This window comes from Xyrauchen texanus, chromosome 7, assembly GCF_025860055.1.
Source record: "Xyrauchen texanus isolate HMW12.3.18 chromosome 7, RBS_HiC_50CHRs, whole genome shotgun sequence".
In the NCBI taxonomy this organism is placed as follows: Eukaryota; Metazoa; Chordata; class Actinopteri; order Cypriniformes; family Catostomidae; genus Xyrauchen; species Xyrauchen texanus.
This window is the reverse complement of record NC_068282.1, coordinates 3,926,549-3,949,943: the sequence shown is the minus strand read 5'-3', so window position 1 is coordinate 3,949,943 and position 23,395 is coordinate 3,926,549. Positions and strand designations below refer to the sequence as shown.

The 23,395-nt window shown below is 38.0% G+C and overlaps 1 protein-coding gene across 3 annotated transcripts in view; it reads left to right on the top strand.

The window, feature by feature from the left end:
* Positions 1-23,268, top strand: part of LOC127646654 (neuron navigator 1-like) — a 93,976-nt gene extending 70,708 nt beyond the window's left edge. For all 3 annotated transcript variants that reach the window (XM_052130447.1, XM_052130446.1, XM_052130445.1), the window contains 16 exons: positions 677-760; positions 3,359-3,470; positions 3,623-3,744; positions 6,566-6,726; positions 8,093-8,246; positions 9,149-9,329; positions 9,451-9,542; positions 9,997-10,092; positions 10,213-10,381; positions 13,510-13,745; positions 14,030-14,184; positions 14,280-14,351; positions 16,322-16,518; positions 16,707-16,825; positions 16,924-17,121; positions 17,622-23,268. In XM_052130447.1, the coding sequence (XP_051986407.1) occupies positions 677-760; positions 3,359-3,470; positions 3,623-3,744; positions 6,566-6,726; positions 8,093-8,246; positions 9,149-9,329; positions 9,451-9,542; positions 9,997-10,092; positions 10,213-10,381; positions 13,510-13,745; positions 14,030-14,184; positions 14,280-14,351; positions 16,322-16,518; positions 16,707-16,825; positions 16,924-17,121; positions 17,622-17,708 (2,235 nt within the window). In that variant the 3' untranslated portion in view covers positions 17,709-23,268. The remainder of the gene's footprint in view (positions 1-676; positions 761-3,358; positions 3,471-3,622; positions 3,745-6,565; positions 6,727-8,092; positions 8,247-9,148; positions 9,330-9,450; positions 9,543-9,996; positions 10,093-10,212; positions 10,382-13,509; positions 13,746-14,029; positions 14,185-14,279; positions 14,352-16,321; positions 16,519-16,706; positions 16,826-16,923; positions 17,122-17,621) is intronic.
* Positions 23,269-23,395: the final 127 nt, after the last annotated feature.

Sequence of the window (23,395 nt, the reverse complement as noted above, 5' to 3'; positions counted from 1 at the left end):
AAATGCACCTTTAGATCAAATGGTTTTGATGATTTTAAGACGAGAAACAAATTAATTCAAGTGTGTCCAAACCTTTGATCTCCCTAGTTCTGTTTATCTCTAAAAAAGTGCTCTTTGTGAGTTTAAAATAAATGTATTTATGAAAATCCATATCCAGAAATCAGGACTGAAGAAAATGTATTGGGTCAAAAGGTGTGGGAACCCTGAATCACCTAAAAAGTCAGTCATGCATTCATAAATGTGCACAAATTGAGAAAGAAAAAAGAAAAGGTTTTTGTTTTGTATATAATTTGATTTGTAATGCACTAGCATGCGATACATGCATCAGAGCCAGACAGCATGATGGATATTGTACATTTTTAATCAAGTGAATTCCATATTTCTCTCTCTCTCTCTCTCTCTCTCTCTCTCTAAACACACATACACACACATTTCTGTAGCGTGTGTGTTTTACATGGCAACCTCACGTTTTAGTCCTGTCCAGCGTCCAGCTCAGCATCTCTTCTTCATCTTCCCTCCATTCAACCATTTCCACAGCTCGATTCCAGTCCTTTCTTGTCGCTCTTTCCCAGTCCAGATGGATACACACACACGTCTGAGTGTGTGGTGTGTCTCTGTTGTGTCATGAGTAATGATCCGTGGCGTGTTATTCACACTAACACACACCTGTCTGCAGGCGAACCTGGTTGCGGCGTTTGAACAGAGTCTGGGGCTGATGACTGCACGACTGCAAAGTCTTTCAACCACCTCAGAGCAGAAGGTTAGTGTAAGACACTTTAGTGCATAAGTGACCTGAAAAAGAGGTCTTTAAAAGGTCAAATGCTAACAGTGAAACCAAGCTAATTAATTATTCAAGCCCAGTGCATGCTGGGAACACCAGCTTTAAAAACTTAAAGAAAATGTACTTATTTTATGTAACTGTGAAATTGACTCAAATTACCAAATAAATATGATGATATTTTTTAATTTAGGATTAAAATATGTTAACACATTGTAAAAAATATGACAAAATCATAAATAATATTTACCTATAAGCTAGAGTATAGACAAGTCAAGTCAAGTAATTTTTATTTGTATAGCGCCTTTCACAACACACATCGTTTCAAAGGAGCTTTACAGAATATCAGCATTAACAGACGATAAAACTGTAATGTCTATAAAGTCGATTAATCATCATTGTGTAATTTAGATAAAATACGATTTTTAATAGTGTTTAAAAATAATTAAATGATAATTGTATTTATAACCCCAGTGAGCAAGCTGTAGGCGACTGTGGCAAGGAACACAAAACTCCATAAGATGTAGATTAATGGAGAAAAATAACCTTGGGAGAAACCAGACTCACTGTGGGGGCCAGTTCCCCTCTGACTAACATTATGAATGTAATGTAAATATTAATTATGTATAGGTAAAATCATGGTTTAAAATTATTAAACTAAGTGATAAGGGTCAGTGATTAAACATCGATTGTGTTTGAACTGTAAGATTAATGACCACAGTCTTTGAAGTCCATCTTGATTAATTGCAGAAGTTCACACAGATGCAAGTGTCCTTGTTAATTGGCTGATGAAGGCTTTTGTTGGCAATAGTTAGTCTATGCATTCCATTTCAAGATCGTAGTCCATAAATAGACCGCGGTGATGCAGGTTGGAGTTGGCATCATTTCATCCTCTGAAGTCCGTCATAATAGATTGAAGTGATGTTTGGCTGGCACCGGCTGCATTTAGTCATCATCACTCAGTGACATGTAGCAGTGGAGTCCAACATGAAGCAGGAATGGAGCTGGATCCAGCCGGTTCTGGTGACCTCAGGATAGGAGTCCCGAGGTTGAGGCAGGGAAACAAATAAAAAGATGTAAGCGTAGATGCCATTTAATTTATTGCAGAGTTAGAGATCATGCTCAATGTTTCTGGTTTCTGGTATAGACCTTTTTCACAAGTAAATTTTGCAGGGTAAACTTCGACAGCGGTGAATGGGATTGAATGGTACCTTAGATTTAAAAAAGTAATCCATAAGGCTCCAGGGGATTAATAAAGGCCTTCTATAGCCATATTTATAAATATCCATATTTATAACTTTATAAACTAGAATCACTAGTTTATAAAGTAAAAGTTTATAAAGTATAAAACACATCGCTCCGCTTCAGAAGGCCTTTATTAACCCCCTGGAGCCGTATGGATTACTTTTTTACTGGATGGATATGGTTTTTTGGGCTTCAAAATCTAAGGTACCATTCACTCCCATTATAAAGCTTGGAAGAGCAGGATATTTTTTAATATAACTCCGATTGTGTTTGGCTGAAAGAAGAAAGTCATATACACCTAATATGGCTTTAGGGTGAGTAAAATATGGGATAATTTTCATTTTTGGTTGAACTAAGTTCAAGTTGAGAAAACTTAAAAAACAAAAATACACACACAAAAAAAAAAAAGCTTAAGCTGGTTGCCTTAATTTTTAAAGATTTTTCAACCTTTTTTTAGGGCTCAGTGGCAACAATATTCTAGCAGATGTTTTGTATGTTGGTTTGAAACACCTACCCGTCATTCAAAACCATCTTAAATTAGAATAATTTTGTGAATTCTACCATCCAAAGTAAATTTTCACTATAATCATTCTTTTGTTATATTTGTAAGCGAACATGATCAAACCACTCTGGTAAACATTCAGACAAGAGTATGACAACTATATTATGAAGGCTGATTTTTACAAAAAGGTTTAAATGTGTTCTAAGGACAAAGGTATTTTTCAGAAATGTCATGTCACATGTCGCAGGTTGTCACATGTTTTTAATATCATAAATGTATACAATTTATCAATATTTGCTGGCCAAAACTATGTTTTAATATTTTTGTATGTTACCTTCTCCATTCTTCTTGTTTCATGAATCGTTTTGGGCATCATAGTTGTTTTACATTTTAAATTGTGCTGAAAAGCCAATAATCGGCTGTTTAATGCAGGTGTAGGTCTAAAGAGAGGTGAATATTTTATAATTGCAATGGTGTGGACACGTTCCCCCGTCCCCATTCACATGAAATGTGCGCCACTGTTTTAGTGGCAAGATTTATTGTGACAAATTACCCCTTATAGTGTGACAACATGCCCCACTATTGATTTGTATCTTTTTATTCTCCCTGGGTAAGTATGGTGAAAATGCTTATTGCAATCAAGACTGCAGAAATCGACTTTCAAAAATAAACCTTCTCCGAGAAATACACACTGGAGTAAAAGGTGTGACAACTAGCCCCGGTCTCTGCATTAGTGTGTTGCAGAAAGATGGCACTTTAGGTATTTGCTTGGTAAAACAATGTTTTTGTGAACATTTTAGACTTCAATTAGGATTGTCGTCTTCTGATTTTAGGATTCTGAGCTACAGGACCTGAGGGAAACCATAGACATCCTGAAGACCAAAAACACAGAGGCACAGGCCATCATTCAAGGAGCGCTCAATAACCCTGAAACCACACCCAAAGGTTTGGATCTCACCAGGAAACTGTTAGACAGATCGAGATGCATGACAAATGAGTGGGAAATGCATACAAGAGGAGAATTGTTCTAGTAATAAGTGTACTGTAAATCACTATGACTATAAAGCATCTTCTTAATGACACATTTTCACCCTCAGAGCTGCAGATGGACCGGCAGAACTCAACAGAGAGCATCTCCAGTCTGAACAGCATCACCAGTCACTCGAGTGCCGGCAGTCTGAAGGAACAAGAAGCTAAGAAGAAGAAGAAGAAGAGCTGGGTGAGGAAGTTGACAGGATATGGAAATAAGGGACTTAATCTACACAGTTTACCCCAGCAATAAACCAGCTCCCATGTTCCAAACACAACATGTTATAGTTTAACATGGGGTGCACGCTACTAATAAAATGCATGACATCCTAAATCCTTAAGACACGTGTAATGATGACAAAGAAAAACATTGCGATACTAAAGATCCTGATGAATTGGATGTGTGTTATTGTTTGCTGTTGTCATGGACAGTTCCAACGTTGCAATTAAATATGACTGTGATCTTTTCCCCATGCTTTCCTGTTTTCTCTTTTACAGGTGTATGAGGTGAGTCATTTAGCCATCCCACCCCCATTTCATCTCATCCATCTCAAACTTTGTGTAGACAAATTCGACATTGTTATCTTCATCGATATCATGCTGTTCAACAGACTCTAGAAGTCAATAAGCTTACTGTCTCACCAAACGTTTTTTTGTCAGTAGAATTAAATGTTAAACTTGCGTTTTATTGTACTTATTAATGGTAGAATAGTATACAATCCAAAATACAATACTTTAAAGCCCGTCAAGGATATATCCACGTCATATTTCACCCCAAAATCAAGATGGCAAATGGTCTGCACTTATATAGCGCCTTTTTAACCTTAGCGGTATTCAAAGCGCTTAACACGGCGTCTCATTCACCCAATGACAATGCAAGGCGCTAGCCTGCCATTGGGAGCAACTTGGGGTTCAGTGTCTTGCCCAAGTACACTGTCATGTGGAGTCATGTGGGCCGGGAATCGAACCTCCAACCCTGCGATAAGTGGACAACCCACTCAACCTGAGCCACAGCCGCCCCAATGACAAATTTCCATTAATAAATTTTTGTATTATTTTGCCTATTTTAGGACAATTGAGATTATTTTGCATTGTGAAATTATTTTCATAACAACACTCAAAAATATTTTAGTATTTTTTTTTTTTTAAGATTTACGCATTTACGTTTAATGTTTTTCAAAAAAATTATAAACTTACGATTTTTTTATGATTAAAAATTACTCAATTAATTTTAATGGAATTTTGTTATGATATTAAAATGTCTAAATCTTAAAAATATTCTAAAATATATACTGTATATTTTTTGACTCAAACACATTTTACCCCAAAATTCTTATAAATGTAATAAATAAAAAATAATTCACATCAGTGTAATATGAAAGAAACATGATTAAAGATTTACCTTGGGAGTTTGTTGTTGTATTGATTTTAATTTAGTAAGATGTTTAAAGTACTGAGATGTTATATCATGATAATATGAATAATGAGAATTAAAAACAAACTGAAAAGTAAAATGTCTGGGTGCCATATGGATGTGAGAATTGTGATGAAAATGTCACCATTTAGACAATAATCTAAAAGAGAATGTAATTATGCAAAATATTTTTAATTTCTTGTGATTTTGGAAATATGACCCAGACCCAGATGAGATTCACCCTAAAGGCATATTGACTGGAGAAAACATAAAGTTTCTGTTGGCACACTATTCTTCATAATTTCATTCTTTAACCATTTTTTCTCGCCGGGCCTGCAAGAAAAATACATTGTCAATCTTGACCAACACAACATAAGTATCGTTTGAAAGCATATAAGCTCTACTTTCCAATGCATGTTGACATTATGACCAAAACTGAACAAGTGCTTTGAAATCTGCAGACAAATCAGAAATGTTCTGTTTTGATAATTTATAATAAAAAAGTACACTGCACATACTATTGCAATCAGTAAAATCATCAAACTCATCAAATAGCCATGTGTCATATGTGTCATGTCTCAGCCTATTTGTTTTACTCATAGACAAAAGTATAGTGAGAAATAGCCAAGTGTATGTCTTTAACAATAATGTTCGTGTTGCTTATATGCCACATTTTACTTAAAATATCACATACCATTAGATGAGGTGATTATCTTTCAGACAAGCCCTGACACAAGGTAATCCGATTCATAGATCATTAGATAATCCACACGAAGCACGATGTTACATTTGACCACCAGGAGATGGCGCCATTTGAATGATGCACACTCAACTCATTCTGTGAAATGTCATTACTAAAATGATGTCTCCATGCTATTCAAAGCTTTAGTCATTGTTGTATTTCCATGTGCAATTAGTTCTTATGTACATTTATTATGTGTATTTGTTTGGAGAGGCTGTATGGAGACGTTTTTGGACACTGTGGTAAATTATATTTGTGCTATAACTTTTGATTGCTTTGTCATATCAATGCACATTTTTTCTTAGATATAGTTGACATGATTGGGAACAAAATTGATTTACCCTAAAATATATATAATGTCAAATAAGATTTTTTTTTCAGTAGTTTTTTAGGCTGAGAGTCTCAGAATGCATCATAATCTGTAACATTAATTTGTTTTAAAGTTTTCTTTACAATGATACCAAACACTTGACCCTTTTTTTTTTGTCAAATTATAAGTCTTTAATTTTGGGTATACCACTGCATCAGGAAATCTTTTAAAACACCGTCAGAGCTTAAAGGTTAACTTAAGTGCTTTGTGATTTGTACTTTCTTTATTAACACCATGATACTGTTGATTAACTTTGCAAAAATGTCATTTAAAACACCAGGCCAGAACATCACTGTACCAACACAGATACATTGTAACAAAACTCATAATTCACCACTGTCCACTGCATTTTGTTGCTATTTGTCATTACGAATGCAGGCCCTCTATACTAACACTCTGCAAATCCATACACATTTTTATAGAAAAAAAGATTTTTGTAAAGTTTGTTTTACAACGGTCATTTCTCTGCTCTTCTGATCATATAGTTAAGAAGCTCCTTCAACAAGGCCTTCAGTAAAAAGGGTCCCAAAGCATCCTACGCAGATATTGAGGAGATCGCAACACCAGTCGCCTCGGTGCCCTCGTCGCCCAAAATCCACCATGATGTTGAAAACGGCCCTGCAACAGCCTCCACCTCAACATCAGGGTAGGACAGATGATTTAAAAGTGCATCGTTGTACAGTAAAATCCAGGGTTGTGGACTCGTCATCACAATTTTGATGACGCTCGACTCGACATAATCAAAGTAGACTTGCAACTCCACTTAGGCTTTGACAACAGTGACTTGCGACTTGACTTGAGACCTCTGACTAGGAAAGATTTTATACCTTCTGAAAACAAAGATCAGACTTGTACTTTTAAAAAATGTGCAGCAAATCAACGATTCCTTTCCCCAATAAACAATCTGTTCAATTTTCAAATCTTCATTTCCACGCTTCACATTCAACCAATCAGATAACCAACTGTGGCAGGGCGAGGGCGGGGCCGGGTCATGATTCTACACACCCGGTTCCTTATCAGGCTAATCAGTCCTCCGCAGTTGGCCTTTATCCCTCTCGGAGGCTTGATTAGCCTGATAGGGGACCGGGTGTGTAGAATCATGACCCGGCCACGCCCTTCGCCCAGCAACACCAACCAATCAACTTCCACGAGAGTAGGACCAAGTTTGAAGATTGCACATTCAAGGATGACACAGCCAAAATGATAAGAAAGGTCATTTCATTTGAATATTAAGAATACAATATCGAGGGCAACAAAAGGATTGCAACGTGTAGAACTTGTGGTTAAAAAATGACAGATGCTTCATCAACAACGGCTAATTTTGAGAGGCATCTGAAACCCACAGACAGAGATAAGTTGAGATTGTTAACTGTTACACGTCAGCCATGTTTCAGTAGCAGTTAACTTATCGTGTTAGCTGGGTTAGCTAGCTAGTTATGTCGTTCCACAGAGCTCAGTGCACTGCAACTATAGTTTTGGCGTGAATTATTTTGCATGCCTCATTGCTGAAACCAGCTAAATAATGCACTGTGGACCAACGAAGGTAGGGTTGCCACCCATCCTGTAAAATATTGGATCATCCTGTATTTAAAGATGAAATGATGCAGCCATATTGAATATATATGGGACACAAATTGTCCCGTATTTAAGATGGTCAGATTGTGTAATGGTGAAATTGTTCCAGATTGTTAATTTAACAATAAGTAGGAAATTTAGCCCACAGTGAGGAAGGGGTCTGAAAAGTGCACACATTGTGCTATAACGTGCTAATGCTGTAGAGGGTGTAATTATTATAGTAATTAATACTTTGGACACTAATTTGGGCAAAGAGCACTAATGACTTGTTTAAGACTTGGTGCTTAAATTTGAAGACTAGGGACTTGATTTGGACTTGCCTGCCTTGACTTGGGACTTGCAAAACAATGACTTTTTCCCACCTCTGCTAAAAACTATTGCCACGTTAGAGGCATTTTGCATTTTTACCCTTCATAGTTTGCTTTCGTTTACGTCAGGTCATGTGAGGGCACAGAACAAGATGAGAAGGTGGTGTCCGAGTTACGCACAGAACTGTGGGAGAAAGAACGCAAACTGACGGACATTCGTTTAGAGGCACTGAGCTCCGCTCATCAGCTCGAGCAGCTGCAAGAGGCCATGACCAACATGCAGGTGTGTGATACCGTTTACATGGCTTAATCACATAAGACAGCTTACTTCAGTAACTTCTAGTTACACCTTTATACAAACATTAAAGCTGTTCCAAAAATACTTTTTATTTGTATGGAATTTTCTAAGACTGTCCTTTTCAATCCAGTGAAAGCATACAGTCAACAGTGGCTGTCAAGCTTCAAAAATGACAAAAAAGCACCTTAAAGTATAAAGTAGTCTGTGTGACTTGTACACTATATTCTTTGTCTTCTAAAGCCATACTTTATATAATAGCTTTGTGTGAGGAACAGACTTATATCAGGAAGACTCGCATACTTGAGTGAAATTTAAGATTACGTTTATTTGATGAATATAAAACAGAAAGGTAATGTCTCTCTCTTTAGCGTAAGCCCGTCTGGCGGTCCAAAGAAGTTGTACTCGGAACCGTCATATCCTGCCGGAGATAGGAGGCAGGGGTGAGGAGACTACCCCCGTAAAGGACGGGACTCAACAGGTGGTGGTGGGGTGGTGGAGGTTGCCGCGTTAGCACACTGAAACAGCAATGTGATAGATTGTGAGCAGACTTATAAAGCAACGGCTTACATGTGATTGGCTAGGAGTTACCTAGCTAATGGTGCGATGATGCACAACTGCTAGTCTTCCCGCTAGAACTACACTGTGCTTACATATGCGACATCTCTGAAATCTCACTTCTGCATATTTAAGCTCGACGCGTTCAGTAATGACAAACAAGCAACAATGCCAGTTTCAAAATAATTTGAAAATGTGTATATGCAAATGAGATGCAGGTTTAGAACAACACGAGGGAGAATAAACGATGACAGAAGTTTCATTTTTGGGGACTATCCCTATGAGTTATGGCTGATAATTTCAAGTTCCTGCTTTGCCATTTAAATTCACAGCTTACGGTTGAAAACCTGAAGGCGGAGAATGACCAGCTGAAGACCGGTGGCCCCTCCTCCCGACCGCCAAGCTCCACCTCCCAGTCATCTGGGCTCGGATCATCGGGCATCTCATCACCACGGCAATCAGTGTCGTCATTCAGCAAAAACATTGGTGCGGGTCAAAATGAGCCTTACCCAGGTAACATTTGTAATTCTTTTATGAAAACACGCATGATTAAAATATTCAGTTAACTGCATAAAATATAAATGATCATTCTTTAAGTTCTGCGTTTCCTTTCTTTATATTTTATTTCTCACAGATGTCTTTCAAAGCCCCACCACGACTTTGCAAAAGGATGAAAGTCTTGTCAGAGTTGTTGTTCGCATGCCAAATCAGCACATATTTCAAGATGTGAGTATTTCCTACAAGCAGCTGCATACTAATGTGCTAGCACCCAATACAGTATATTATACATTACAAAACGGATATTTCTCTAAGACTCTAAAAACTGATTGGATGAGTCATGTTATTGATTTCCAGATTAATTTCAGTTAAATAAATATAAAAATATATATATAATTAATAATACAAATTTTGGTCATTTTATTCAATTTAATGTAATTAATAATGTATTTAATAATTTAAATAAAAGTGTCTCTTGACACTTATAAACAACCCACAGTTTGTTTAATGATCTATAATATGTGATAGAAAATTTGAAGAATTTATTTTGATTATTATTATCATTAATCACTGTAAATCATGGTTTTGAGTGGCTTTTTGCTTTATTTGACATTTATCAAATTACATAAGTGCATTCATAACTTTTTAATCTGCTCATTTTAACCCAAATTCTCATTCATAGGAGGTAAAACAGCAAGAGTTTTTCATTGGCTCGGTCAAAATCAGCGGACGGACGGACTGGTTTGCTCTCGACTCTGCAGTTAGCTGGGCTTTTAAAGTGAGTGAACTAAACTTCTCCTATGGAACAACAACATTCACAAGTATAGACATATCTTTGAAATTTAAAACGCCTGCAGAGCGTGAAAAGATCATTGCTTCTCACTCTCTGTTCTTGAAGGAGTATTTAACAGTGGTGGACCCAAGCTCCAGTCTCGGTCTCTCGCAGGACTCCATCTACAGCTACAGTCTGAGTCATCTCAAGAGGGTTTTGGGTGCACAGCCACCTGAAACCCTACCAGTACGCCTTTACACGAAAGGCTCGCCCTGTATGAGTGTGGCCCTGAAAGGTCAGTGCAGTGAAGTTGGTGGGTAACAATAGAATGTAATCCCTTGACTTATTACACAGCTTTCTGGAATATTTGATTCTGTTTGGTAGAGGTAGCCCGATATATCGGTTTTACCAATTAACTCGTGGAGATATTTGCTTTTTAGAACTATCGGTTATCGACAAATATCGGCATAGATATTTACCGATAACTGATAGTTCCAAAAAGCAAATATCCACACCGATTAATTGGTAAAACCGATATATCGGTCTGCCTCTACCAAACAGAATCAAATATTTAGATACTTTTTATTTATTTCTCCATGTTCCTCATTGACAGTGTTCTTTCATGTGTTTATCCTCAATTCAGTGCATATTTTGAAGCGAGGACATGCAAAGAAAAATGCGACTATAAAGCTGCGTGCCACATCATCACATACATTGTGTCTCCAATGTCATATCTTGTGAATGATAATGAACCTTATTGCTTAATAAACCTCCTCTGGTGAATATTTAGGCTATAAAAAGCTTAATTTGGTAAATAGCCTATCTAATGGTTGAGCATTGAAATGGAGCCAATTCTTCCCTGGTGTGTTTCAGGCTCGTTTATAGTTAAATGTCCTGCTTTATGCACCAAATCTTCATTTTTCTGGTTATCATTGGGTTTTTTGGTTAAATAGTAAACTGCATCTTCTCTGTGTCCATCATAGTAAGGAAATAAAAAAAAATTAAAAAAATGTAAAATACAAATCAGCCACAACATTAAAACCACCTGCCCAATATGGTAAATGGTCTGCATTTATATAGCGCTTTTTCTTAACCTTAGAGGTTACCAAAGCGCTTTACACTGTGTCCCATTCTCTCACACACACACACACACACACACACACACACACACACACACACACACACACACACACACACACACACACACACACACACACACACACACACACACACTCATGTGGCAGCCAATGGCGGCAGAGCTGCCATGCGAAGCGCTAGCCTGCCATTGGGAGTAACTTGGGGTTCAGTGTCTTGCCCAAGGAGTGTGTGGGCCGGGAATCGAACCGCCAACCCTGTGATTGGTAGCCGACCCGCTCTACCACCTGAGCCACAGCCGCCCACTAATAATTAATATTGTGTAGGTCCCCCTCAAGCCACCAAAACAGCGCCAACCCGCATCTCAGAATAGCATTCTTGAATTGTACAGAGCGGTTATCTGAGTTACTGTGGCCTTTCTTTCAGTTCAAATCAGTGTGGCCGTTCTCTGTTGGGCTCTCTCATCAACAAGGCATTTCTTTCCACAGAACTGCCAATTACTGGATGTTTTTTGTTTTTGGCACCATTCGGGGGAAATTCTAGAGACTGTTGTGTGTGAAAATTCCAGAAATACTCAAACCAGCCCGTCTGGCACCAACAATCATTAAGATTCAACTTTATTGTCATTGTGCAGAGTACAGGTACAGAACCAATGAAATGCAGTTGTTTTCACATATCCCAACATGAAACAGCGCCCTGGAGCAGATAGGGTAAAGGGCCTTGCTCAAGGGCCCAACAGTGGTATCTTGACAGTGCTGGGGCTTGAACTCCCGACCTTTCGGTCAGTAACCCAGAGCCTTAACCGCTGAGCCATCACTGGCCCATGCAACGTTATAAATCACCACTGGACTGTTGTCATTCAGTTTCAAAATGAACAGTTGATTTTTTCTGTTAATATTTATAAAAAAGTGCTCTCGATTGATGAACTTGTTGAAATATTTGAATCTTTTGGTAGAAGATCCCCCATACCCAGGGGTGGACTTAGCACTAGGCAAAGGTAGTGAAGGGTGAGGGTCAGAAATCCCTTGTCTCTTCAGATATATCAATACATATATATATATATCTTTTTATATCAATATCTATCTATATTCTGTTGCTTAACTCCTTTAATAAAGTGATGAATTAATTATATGCATTCTCACATAATCAATTTTTATTTCCTTATGCATAACTGAAATATACGCTGAATCATATGTGTGTTAAGAGTTAACTTTTTTCCAGGCACATCCCAGAGCCTTATTTTCTGTCCTGCACGAAGGTTGAAGGTCTCTTGGGAATAAGCTTGAGATGAGAGGGGGGCAGGGGGAATGTTACATAGATGTCCCAGATGGATTCTGTGTTTTGATTGTTACCTGTCCTGACTAATTATATGGGTTAAAATCCTATGCAATATTACCTGAACAGTAGAAGTGTGATTTTTTTATTATTAGTATTTCTTTAGGGAAGAAACGTATGCCATCTACCCTCTCCTCTGCCCAAGGAGGGAATATGTTATCCATCTGTTTTGGTTTAAATGGTCTGATAATGTGGGCTCTGGTTCCCTAGAGCGCAGAGAAACACTGTTGTTCGTCAGTGTTTCGTGTGTGCGTATTGACCTTCTACCCAGGTTTTGAACCCAGGGAGACACAGCAGGCAGACTCGAAGACGCCCGAGACCATCTGCGAGGTCACTTCAGATGTAAATCTCGGGCCAGGACGACAATTGCGCTGATTAATGTGATGTGCTATAGCTATCTATATGTTGTGACTTTATGCTCTGTTAGCCAATCAGGAGTTAAATAATAGAATATACGTCTTTGCAAATGGTATAATTGATGTAAAATTTTGTGTAAGGTACGAGTTGGTTTTCGATCTCCTCGTGAGACTTTGCCTCTGGCTCTACCAATTTCACTGCAAACTATTCTTCAGTAAATTTTGGATTCTTTAATTGTACTTCTCGACTCCTGGTCTTCTTTCTTAATATCTGATCCGGGTCATAACTGTTATACCCCTAACAGTTGGCAACCCAAAATGGCCCCCAGAAGCCAATGGCCCCTATGCTTTATTTTGGGTTGAAATTTTATATATCACTGTTACAACACCGATATGATTGATATCGCTGTTATTTTCACCATCAATGCAAGCAACCCCACACCTCCCCCCCACAACCACGGACACATTTTTGTTTGCTGTTTGAACAGTCTAGTGCTAGAGACCGATGAGGTATCTCAGGACACTTATTGTATTTCAGTGATATCTTTCAGGACGTAATAATACAAAATGAAGGGAATTATTACTGTTGCACTCTATTGCTATTCAGTTTCATACACACTGTCTCCTGTAATTGCAGGTCTGAAGGAGAAGTGTGTAGATGTTCTCGTGTTTGAGACACTGATACCAAAACCCATGATGCAGCATTACATCAGTCTGCTGCTCAAACACCGGCGGCTGATCCTATCGGGTCCTAGCGGCACAGGAAAGACCTACCTCACCTACCGGCTCGCAGAGTACCTGGTGGAGCGCAGCGCTCGAGAGGTCACGCCCGCCATCGCCGTCACATTCAACATGCACCGCCAGTCCTGCAAGGTAACATGGGAAAATCAGACAAAGAGGCAATGACCTTGAAATACTGGATATTGACATCTTGTTAGCAATCATTTTTTTGTTGTTTCCAAACACATCATTAAAGTGTCACAGTAAAATCTATTTATATATATATATATATAGATTTATATATATATATCAGACTGATATATATATTATACAATAATAACTTGCATTGATGAATCGTGCACATTAAGACCACGGACATGGGGTCCATTTTAATTAATCATTAAATCTTACTGGGTTTTGTCATTTTATCCCAATAGGACTTGCAGCTCTACCTATCCAATCTAGCCAATCAGATTGATCGAGAGAGCAACACAGCAGAAATCCCATTGGTCGTCATCCTGGATGATGTGCATGATGCGGCATCCATCAGTGAACTTGTTAATGGTGCTTTAACCTGTAAATATCATAAATGGTGAGTATATACACTCCATATTGGCAATACTTGTAGGTTTCCAAGTGGCTGGGTTATTTTAAGAGTTTTAAGAGCTACTTTGATTTCCTTTTCAGTCCATATATAATAGGGACAACCAATCAGCCAGTGAAGATGACCCCGAACCATGGACTACACCTCAGCTTCAGGTGGGTACTAACATGAACATTACTAACATTACTATCTAAGGTTGTTGTCATTTGTTTTTTAAATGATAAATGAACTGAGATTTTTAACATCTCTTTTTGACTCAGTATATCAGACTGCCAAGAGACATTTCTATGCCAAATTAACCGTTTTTTATTTCCAAGATGACAGCTCACATGCAACGTGATGTGGTCATGTGACATGAAGTGGTGGTGGTGTAGTGGTCTAAAGCACATAACTGGTAATCTTGTAATCAGAAGGTTGCTGGTTCGATCCCCACAGCCACCACCATTGTGTCCTTGAGCAAGGCACTTAACTCCAGGTTGCTCCGGGGGGATTGTCCCTGTAATAAGGGCTCTGTAAGTCGCTTTGGATAAAAGCGTCTGCCAAATGCATAAATGTAAATGTAAATACTGCGCAGTATTCAAGAGGCACCTGTTGAAATAACAAGGCGATGTGAAACAGGAGATGTTAAACAGGTGAGGCAATCTTGTCATAGTAAATAGGGAGCCTCCAAAAACAGCCTTGTCCTTCAAGAGCAAGGATCATTCGCGACTTGACAATTTGCCAACAGATGCTTCAGCAAATAATCCAGCACTTTGAGAAAAATGTTCCCCAAAGATAAATTGGAAGGCTTTTGGGCATATTAACTTCTAAAGTGCTCAATATAATTAAAAGATTCAAGGAATCTGGTCAAATATCAGCATGTAAAGTGCAAGACTAAAAACACGTCTGAATGCACGTGATCTTAAAAAAACGTAATTTATTCTTAATGGATTTCATGAACATGGGATTGGGAATACTTTAGCAAACCTTTGTTAGTCACACCATTCGCTGCTGCATCCACAGATGCAAGTTAAGACTTTACTATGTAAAGGAGAAGCCGTACATCATCACTGTCCAGAAGCGCTGCTGAGTTATCTGGGCTCGGTCTCATCTTGGATGGAAAGTAGAACAGTGGAACCGCGTTTTTTGGTCGGATGTGTCCACATTTCAAATAGTTTTTGAAAAGCACAGCCATCGTGTCCTCCGGGCCAAAGAGGAAAAGGACCATCACATCTGTGCGTGTTAGCAATATGCTGACAGATATGTAAAAAGTTTGGAGCAACATATACGGCCATCCAGCACCATCGTTTCAAGGGACGTCCCTACATTTTCCAGCAAAAGAAATTCAAACCACATACTGCTCGGATTTCAAGTGCATGGCTGTGTATTCAAAGAGTGCGGGTGCTAGATTGGCCCGACCATCTCCAGTTGAGAAAGTGTGGTGCATTATTAAGCGCATTAGATGGCAACGAAGACCTCGTACAATTGTGCAGCTAAAGACCTACATAATGGATGAATGGGGAAAATTCCACTTTATAAACTTAATAAACTTGTGTCTTTAGTGCAAAAATGCTTAATAAGTGTTATTAGAAGAAATGGTGATGTTTCAAAGCGGTAAACACTCGACTGTCACAACTTTTTTGGAGCGCGTTGCAATCATCTGATTTGAAATGACTGTAAATAAAATTTAAAAAATGAAATCAACAAGGTAAAACATCATATAATGTGTTGTTGTAGTGCTTTCAATATAGAAAATCACTTCTTTTTTTATTTTTATTAGCATTTTTCATATTGCCCCAACCTTTTTGGAATTGGGGTTGTAATATGTAGTGGATTACTGTTTTTAGGTAACTTACAATACACTGTATATACAGTATTATACAACTGAATGTTAAATGATATGTACACAAATCTTCTGAAACTAAAGAAACATTTATTTCACACAGTATTTATTTACAGTAAATCCACTCAAAGTGCATTATCCATTTACATAGGCTGTCAATCATCTGTCAATCAGCCAAGCTACTGATTCTGATAATCTAAAAATGTCCAAATATCATCATGGCTGTGTTTTTGTTTAGTGTAGTAGCATGTGCTTTGTTTGACTTATGTCTATGTTTCTGCTTTATCTGATTAATTCATTAAGAATGGTGACGTTCTCCAATAACGTGGAGCCAGCCAACGGATTCCTGGTGCGTTACTTGCACAGAAAGCTCATGGAGGCAGAAGATCCCAGGAGAGTGCGCAATGAAGATCTGCTGCAGGTGCTGGACTGGGTGCCCAGACTCTGGTACCACCTGCACACCTTCCTGGAAAAACACAGCACCTCCGATTTTCTCATTGGTAATTGTTTAGACACGTGATTTGTTTTTTATTATACCATTATTGTTGGTGAACGTAACAGTTAATGGAGCAGTTTCCTTAAATGTTAACCTTAAATATTGATATTGCTAAAAAAAAAAAAAAAAAAGTTAATGGACACATTGTGCATCTATTTCATGGACACGTTTCTCCATTCTGTGTTGCTGTAGGCCCTTGTTTCTTCCTTTCCTGTCCCGTCACAGTAGAAGAATTCCGCACATGGTTCATTGATCTGTGGAATCACTCCATCATTCCTTACCTGCAGGAAGGAGCCAAAGATGGCATTAAGGTGGGTCAAAGTCGTTCTCATTGACCCGTGATAGTTAAACATCAGTTGTAGTACTGCATACATTGATGTTACTGAAGCTGTTGTGTTTATGGCTGTAGGTTCATGGGCAGAAGTCAGTTTGGGAGGATCCAGTGGAGTGGGTGAGGGGTTCTTTACCATGGCCCTCTGCTCAACAGGACCAGGCCAAACTCTGCCATCTGCCTCCCCCCAGCACTGGCCCCATCAGCCCCAGTCAGCCCGGAGATGATCGGCCACACAAAGAGACTCCAACCAGCTCTGTTGAGACCGATCCACTGGTCAGTAGCATGCTAAACACACTGTTATATATGTGTGTGTGTATATATATTAGTTATGTAAAGCAATAATGTGCAGTCAGCCTGTCAGGGTTTATAAAGGGGTTTATTTTGCGATAATGACCAACTGACTGCACATTATCCTGCTTATTACATGGCTATCTATCAAATAAATAAATAATTGGATGTGATATATTGATTTGCGCAGATATTATGTTATTAAGTGAGAAGAAAGAGACCACATAGTCTCCAGAAACAGCTGAATTCCACCTCTGGTTTGCAATGGAGATCTGTTGGTGTATATTTTGCACAAATGAGCACCTGGCTGCTCATTATCCTGCTTATTATAAGACTGCTTGCTAAATAAGTGGCCATGAAATATGAGTTATATGAGAAGTATTTCCATAGTGGATAAAATGAAATGAAATTAATAGTAGTACCTGTAAATTGCAGCACTCACAAATGCATCATTGTTTGCTTGTTCCTCTAATCTCTTTTCCCAGATGGCTATGCTGTTAAAACTGCAAGAATCTGCCAATTACATTGAGTCACCAGAGAAAGAGACGGACCTCAAACTCCCTCCGCTCTGAACCTGTCCTCCTCCATCATCTCTCCTGACACTGACACCGAGGTCCAAACTCCATCTGACGCCCCACACCTGCAGATGACACTGTACTGTTACAATAATTGCTGTTAGTACACTTCCCCCATTTATTTATTACGTCATCCATCCACATAAATCACGGCAACAAATCTCTCACAACAGTACTGTGGCAGAACCATGGTTCAGTGATGCTAATACCATGGTCCTTTGATATATAATTGCCATATTACTATAGCATGGTAATACCATAGTATTATCATGGTAGTGTCCAAATAAACATGATAAAGGGTGTCATATGAATCAAACTTTTGTCATCTAATAGATTAAAAATATGAACGATAAATTTTTATCATTTCAAAGCACTTATATCTGCATATATCTGTTTACAGACGCTAATAGGTATGTAATTATCTCTCCGGGAACCCTTACTGTCAACACCACTGCTGCCCATATACACAACTCAAGGAAACAGGTGCTAAACTTACTAGTGTGCACGTCAAACTTCATCCCAAAGTGGTAATGTCAAGGTCAACAGTCAAAATATATATTTCTCCTCACCGATGGCCACTTAAGTCTTTGCTGCTATGTAAACGACATTGACTCGCCAGAGCGTATGCCATAATCTAACGTTTTACATTTGGAAACACTTATGCAGACTTTGTTAAACCTTTTCTTTCTCTTGCAAACACAGTGAATGCCTTACAACTTAACTGTAATATCATGTTTCCTGCTGTAGAGGGCAGTGTTGAGCAACATTCCGAAAATAAGAATTGTCTCCCTTTCGATTTATGAGTGTGAATTTGAATTGAATTGACCACAGGATGTTGAATTGGAATTTGAAAAAATAACTATTTATTTGGAATATTTGTATCTATTTTCTTGACTAATTATACATATTTCTACAGTATAAGCCAAGTGCAATTCTGTTAAAAACATGTAACACAGCCATCAGAAATTTAGTGTGCATTTTGTCCCACAAAATGTTGTCATATAGTTTGCAAATAGCTATATAAAAAGAAATATTGACATTAAAATTTTAATCTGTTGCTTTTATTAAAACTCAACTTCATTGTCATTGTGCAGAGTACAGGTACAGAGCCAATGAAATGCAGTTGTTTTCGCATATCCCAACTAAGCTGGGGTCAGAGCGCAAGGTCAGCCATGAAACAGCACCCCTGGAGTAGATAGGGTCAAGGGCCTTGCTCAAGGGCCCAACAGTGGTATCTTTATGGTGCTGGGGCTTGAACCCCCGACCTTTCGGTCAGTAACCCAGAGCCTTAACCGGTGAGCCACCACCATATATAAATATATATATTTAAATTTAACCAAATTTCTGTAGGTAGCATTTCAAAACTTTTTTTGATTACTAATATTGCCCAGTGTTTCTATAATTACCCCATTTGAAATGTGCATGATAACATATTAATGAGTAATTAATCATGAATTAATACTGAATAATGAAATCATTAAAAACTACACTTACAGCAGGTATATGAAATCCTTTGTATTTCATCCAACTCGAATTGCAACTCTACATCCTGTTTAAAAGGCATTCTCAAGTCTGTTCTGAATGCGAACAACCTTGGTACAGTGTTCACAGAATCAAAACCTGTTTTCCGGACCCACTTTATATTAGGTGTCTTTAACTACTATGTGCTTATGCATTTGATGCAGTGTACTTATTATGCACATGTGTTGTGCATTGTACTTACATTTAAAGTACATGCATTTAATTACATCTGTAGTTACATAGTTAACCTTACCCCTAACCCTACTTCTAAATCTTCCTGTACCTCAACCTCAGTAGCAGCAAATGTGAATCTTATGAGAATTTTGCAGAACAACATGTAGTTACACAATAAGTACATTGTATTGTATGTGTTTAAATGTTAGTAAATAGTATTTAAAGATGGTTTCCCACTAAAGGCTGGCGGAGTAGATACGCGTTGTTAAGATATCAGATCCCAACTACAACTGGCTGTGAACGCGTTCAGCAGCATTCAGACTTTTGTGCACTTCGTGTCACGGTAATGTTACTGTAGAGAACTTTTACTTGGCTTTGACACTGAGCTCAGGGGTTTGGTTATCTCAGGCCCTTTAATTATCACTCCATATATCTACTTTCTCAGTTAACTGCTCTCTTTGCAGCAAATGGTGCAACTACAACATCTAAAAAAACGAAAACTCAGTGCTTTACTCATTATCAGCCTTTTATTTCGTGTACAAGAGATGAGTACCCCAAAAAAGTGCATTCAGATGTGATGCTGCAAATTGGAGGATAAAGATTATCTTGGATTATTTGGTGCTATCGGATATCACTTAAGAATAAATGGCTACTCGACATTCAATAGTCTTAGTTTAAGAGTGTTTAAGGGCATCTTTAGATACAAACAACTGATAATGACTTTGCTTGTGAGAATAATGACAATTTAAGTTCATTTGTTTGATCTTTTTTGTAGTAGTTTTAGGTTGCAAATCATCTTTTAGACAAGAAAATTCACAGCAGATTTGAATCTTTTAATCTAAAGTAGTGTTATATATCAAAATGCAAGGTTTCTCATAAATAATGTAGTGTATGTAAATGATGTCCACTCCCTTCAAATGATTTACCTGGTATCTTGTGTAGTACGGGAATAGAGGAAGTGGATTTACTTGCAGAAAGCAGTGGTGAACCAGTAATTTCCCATCTTTGTACCTGAACTTACTACTCGTATCCAAGCATGCTCGTAAGAACTGGACTTTGGAGTGAAAGTAAAAAATATTAGCTCAAATTTATTCCATTATTCCCTTCTATTCATCGTATATATCCTACATTATCATTAATCTTCTATGTAAATATGATTTTCATTGGTCCTTCTCTTCATGGACACAAAATGGTTCGGTGGAGTTTATTAACCGGATAGAAAAGGCAATTATTACTTTTTATTAGCCTTCTTCATTTGCACTGCTGCTTCCAGTCAAAACATGTGAGATTTATATTTGATTACGTTCCAGAGATGAGACAGTGTGGCAATGGCTTTTGTAACTAAAAAGTAAAAAATAAAAAAGATTCTCCACAGTAGTATCTTAGCTGCATTTGGCCCACTTGAGTCTTTTTTCCCAGTAAAATAATCTAAACGTCCTTAAAACAATGAAGAAACAAAATAGTTTGCGATATTAACCCTCCTATTTTCTTAGGGTCATTTTTGCCCCGGGACAGATAAAGAATACGTTGTAAATACAGCATAGTTATTGGTACTTTGGACTTTGTCAAGACCATCAAAACAAACAAAATAAAAAGGAAGGGTTATTTAATTTTGTAAATAATTGTTTAAGAGAAATATCAATTTAAATGCATTTTTCCTTCCATTGTCTTAACCAAGTGTGCCGCACAAGCCCTCAAAAGTGAAGCCAAAACGTCTCGATCACCCCCCGGTGACTGGTCCTAGTATAGGTCATAAACCCCGCCTCCCCATGTTATTCAACGGGATGTGAGACCAACTAAACAATTAAATTTAGTTAGTTATTTGATGCTATAAAAACGGTGCTGTGACATCATGATTGACAGCTGTGATTGACAGGTTCTCTGAGTGAAGTAGTCACTGAAGCACCAACTGACTTTTTTTCGGGATCTTCGGAGGTCTGAGGAGATTGAAGCTTTAAATGTAATATCTAAATTTCTAGAATTAATTATTTCACACCGTCATAAGTCAAAAGTGCAGAGGAGTGTCCTTGTGATTGATTCAGCGAGAGTGAGGGCGGGGCCTTGATTTCGCGGCTTTACTTCCTGCTCACTACTGCGCAGGTCTGGTCCAGAAATCGCAACTGCGCAGACTCAAGTCCCAAGATGTCAGCGCCACATCGGGACACTGGCGGCTTCAGTTCTCACCAATGGAAAAGAGCGAAGGGGCGTCGTCCATCTTTTTTTTACAGTCTATGGTCTTAACAGGTCAGTTTTGACCCGTATAGGAATAACCAGTTGTGACCTTTCACCTTTTGGACTTTAGGCTTTAAATCGTTTTTTGATGAATCTATGAATCCAATTTGACATAAAATATTTCACATTTTCTCAAATTTAGTCCAAACTGTTCTACATTATACATTTTGGGGGCCACAATAAAACTATTTTCGTTAAAGGGGGTCTTAAGTGCCGTTGTACACCAATCAGGAATTTATGCATTTTGGTTTTCAATACGGGTCAAAAATGACCCGAAGTACAAAAGGGAGGGTTAAGACTTGTTTTCAGTGAATATACTGTACCTTGAAGCCTCACTAAATAGTGTTAGATTTGTGCTTTAAACAAGAAAACAACAATTGTTCTGGTTTTAAAGATGTATGGATAATTATACTGGAAAACAAGACAACAATACTGATGTGTTGCAGTAATAATACTGCACTTCACACCTGCAGCATGTTGTTGGTAAAGTGCCACTGAATATTAATTCAGATTAAAAAAGCCGTTTTACACTGTCTGCATCATGTTCCTGGTTATTGTGCCTGTAACCATGTGATAGCTGTGCTGTGTTGTGCTCGGTCTCATTTAACGCGACAATTCAGCAACTTTTTACGGTTTGCTTTGTCAATCTAGGGATTGTAATGACAGCATATGGATGGCGATTGCAAAAAAACTGGATTACGAGTATATTCACATCGATTTTAGTTTTATTGAAGTGCTTTCTGAAGGTCTGTCTGTTGTTTATGTCTTTATGTATTTATATCTACTGCTATATCTCACCTTCTTTAGCTACATTACATGGCCAACATTGCGTGTCTACATACTTTTGGCCACGAAGTGTATCTTTCCAACGCACCTTTTTTGTGTGAACTATAGCACTTGTTGCAATAATTCAAGAACAACAGACTGATTTCAACCCTGTCACAGGGTGATTGTATGCCTTGGTGGTGATGTCTTTGGTCAGGGTCAACTTTGGGCCAATGCGAAAGCATTGTTGCGGCCCTTGAGTGAACCTACTATACAGTAGATGGTACCAGTGTTGGATCTTTCACATCAGATGGATTGATTTTGATGTAAAATGTTTCAGTATTCTCAGAGGACCCATGGAAGAATGTTACAAAAGATAATACAAAGTGGTGAGAAGTTGCTGAATGGTCCCTTCACTTCATGCAATGCTTGATATTGATTCAAAAGTCCAATACCACTCCATAAAAGGTTATATGATGGTAGATGATGTACGTTACACTGTGCAATGGGTTTCTTAATGTCGTAAACGCACGTCACCTTAGTGTGAAGCAGAATTACGGATGTGTTCTATCTAATTTGGGGTCATATACTGTAAAAGGAATGATTTTACGTTCTTGTTTGTAATTTCCCCCCAAATGATTATTTGTAAAACTTAAGTTCCATTTTGTACAGAACATTATAAATGTATACATTGTAAATAGAGTGGCCCTGCATTTGCAACAACAATCATTAAAGAAAAATAATGTCATTGAGAAATGTGGTTTGAATGGGAGAAAAGGAGGATGCCCATTACACATGTGGACTGTGTGCTTCTGATGTTCATAACATGACCACCAAGACGTTGTCCATCTGTCATAATAAAACCACAAAGTTCGTTAAATGTGTTTGTGTCATATGTTATCCTGAAGGTGTGATTCCTCATGCTCAAGTTAATGTTGTCATTTGGATTTAAATAAGCAGATACTTAAGAGCCTATGATTATAGTCATATCA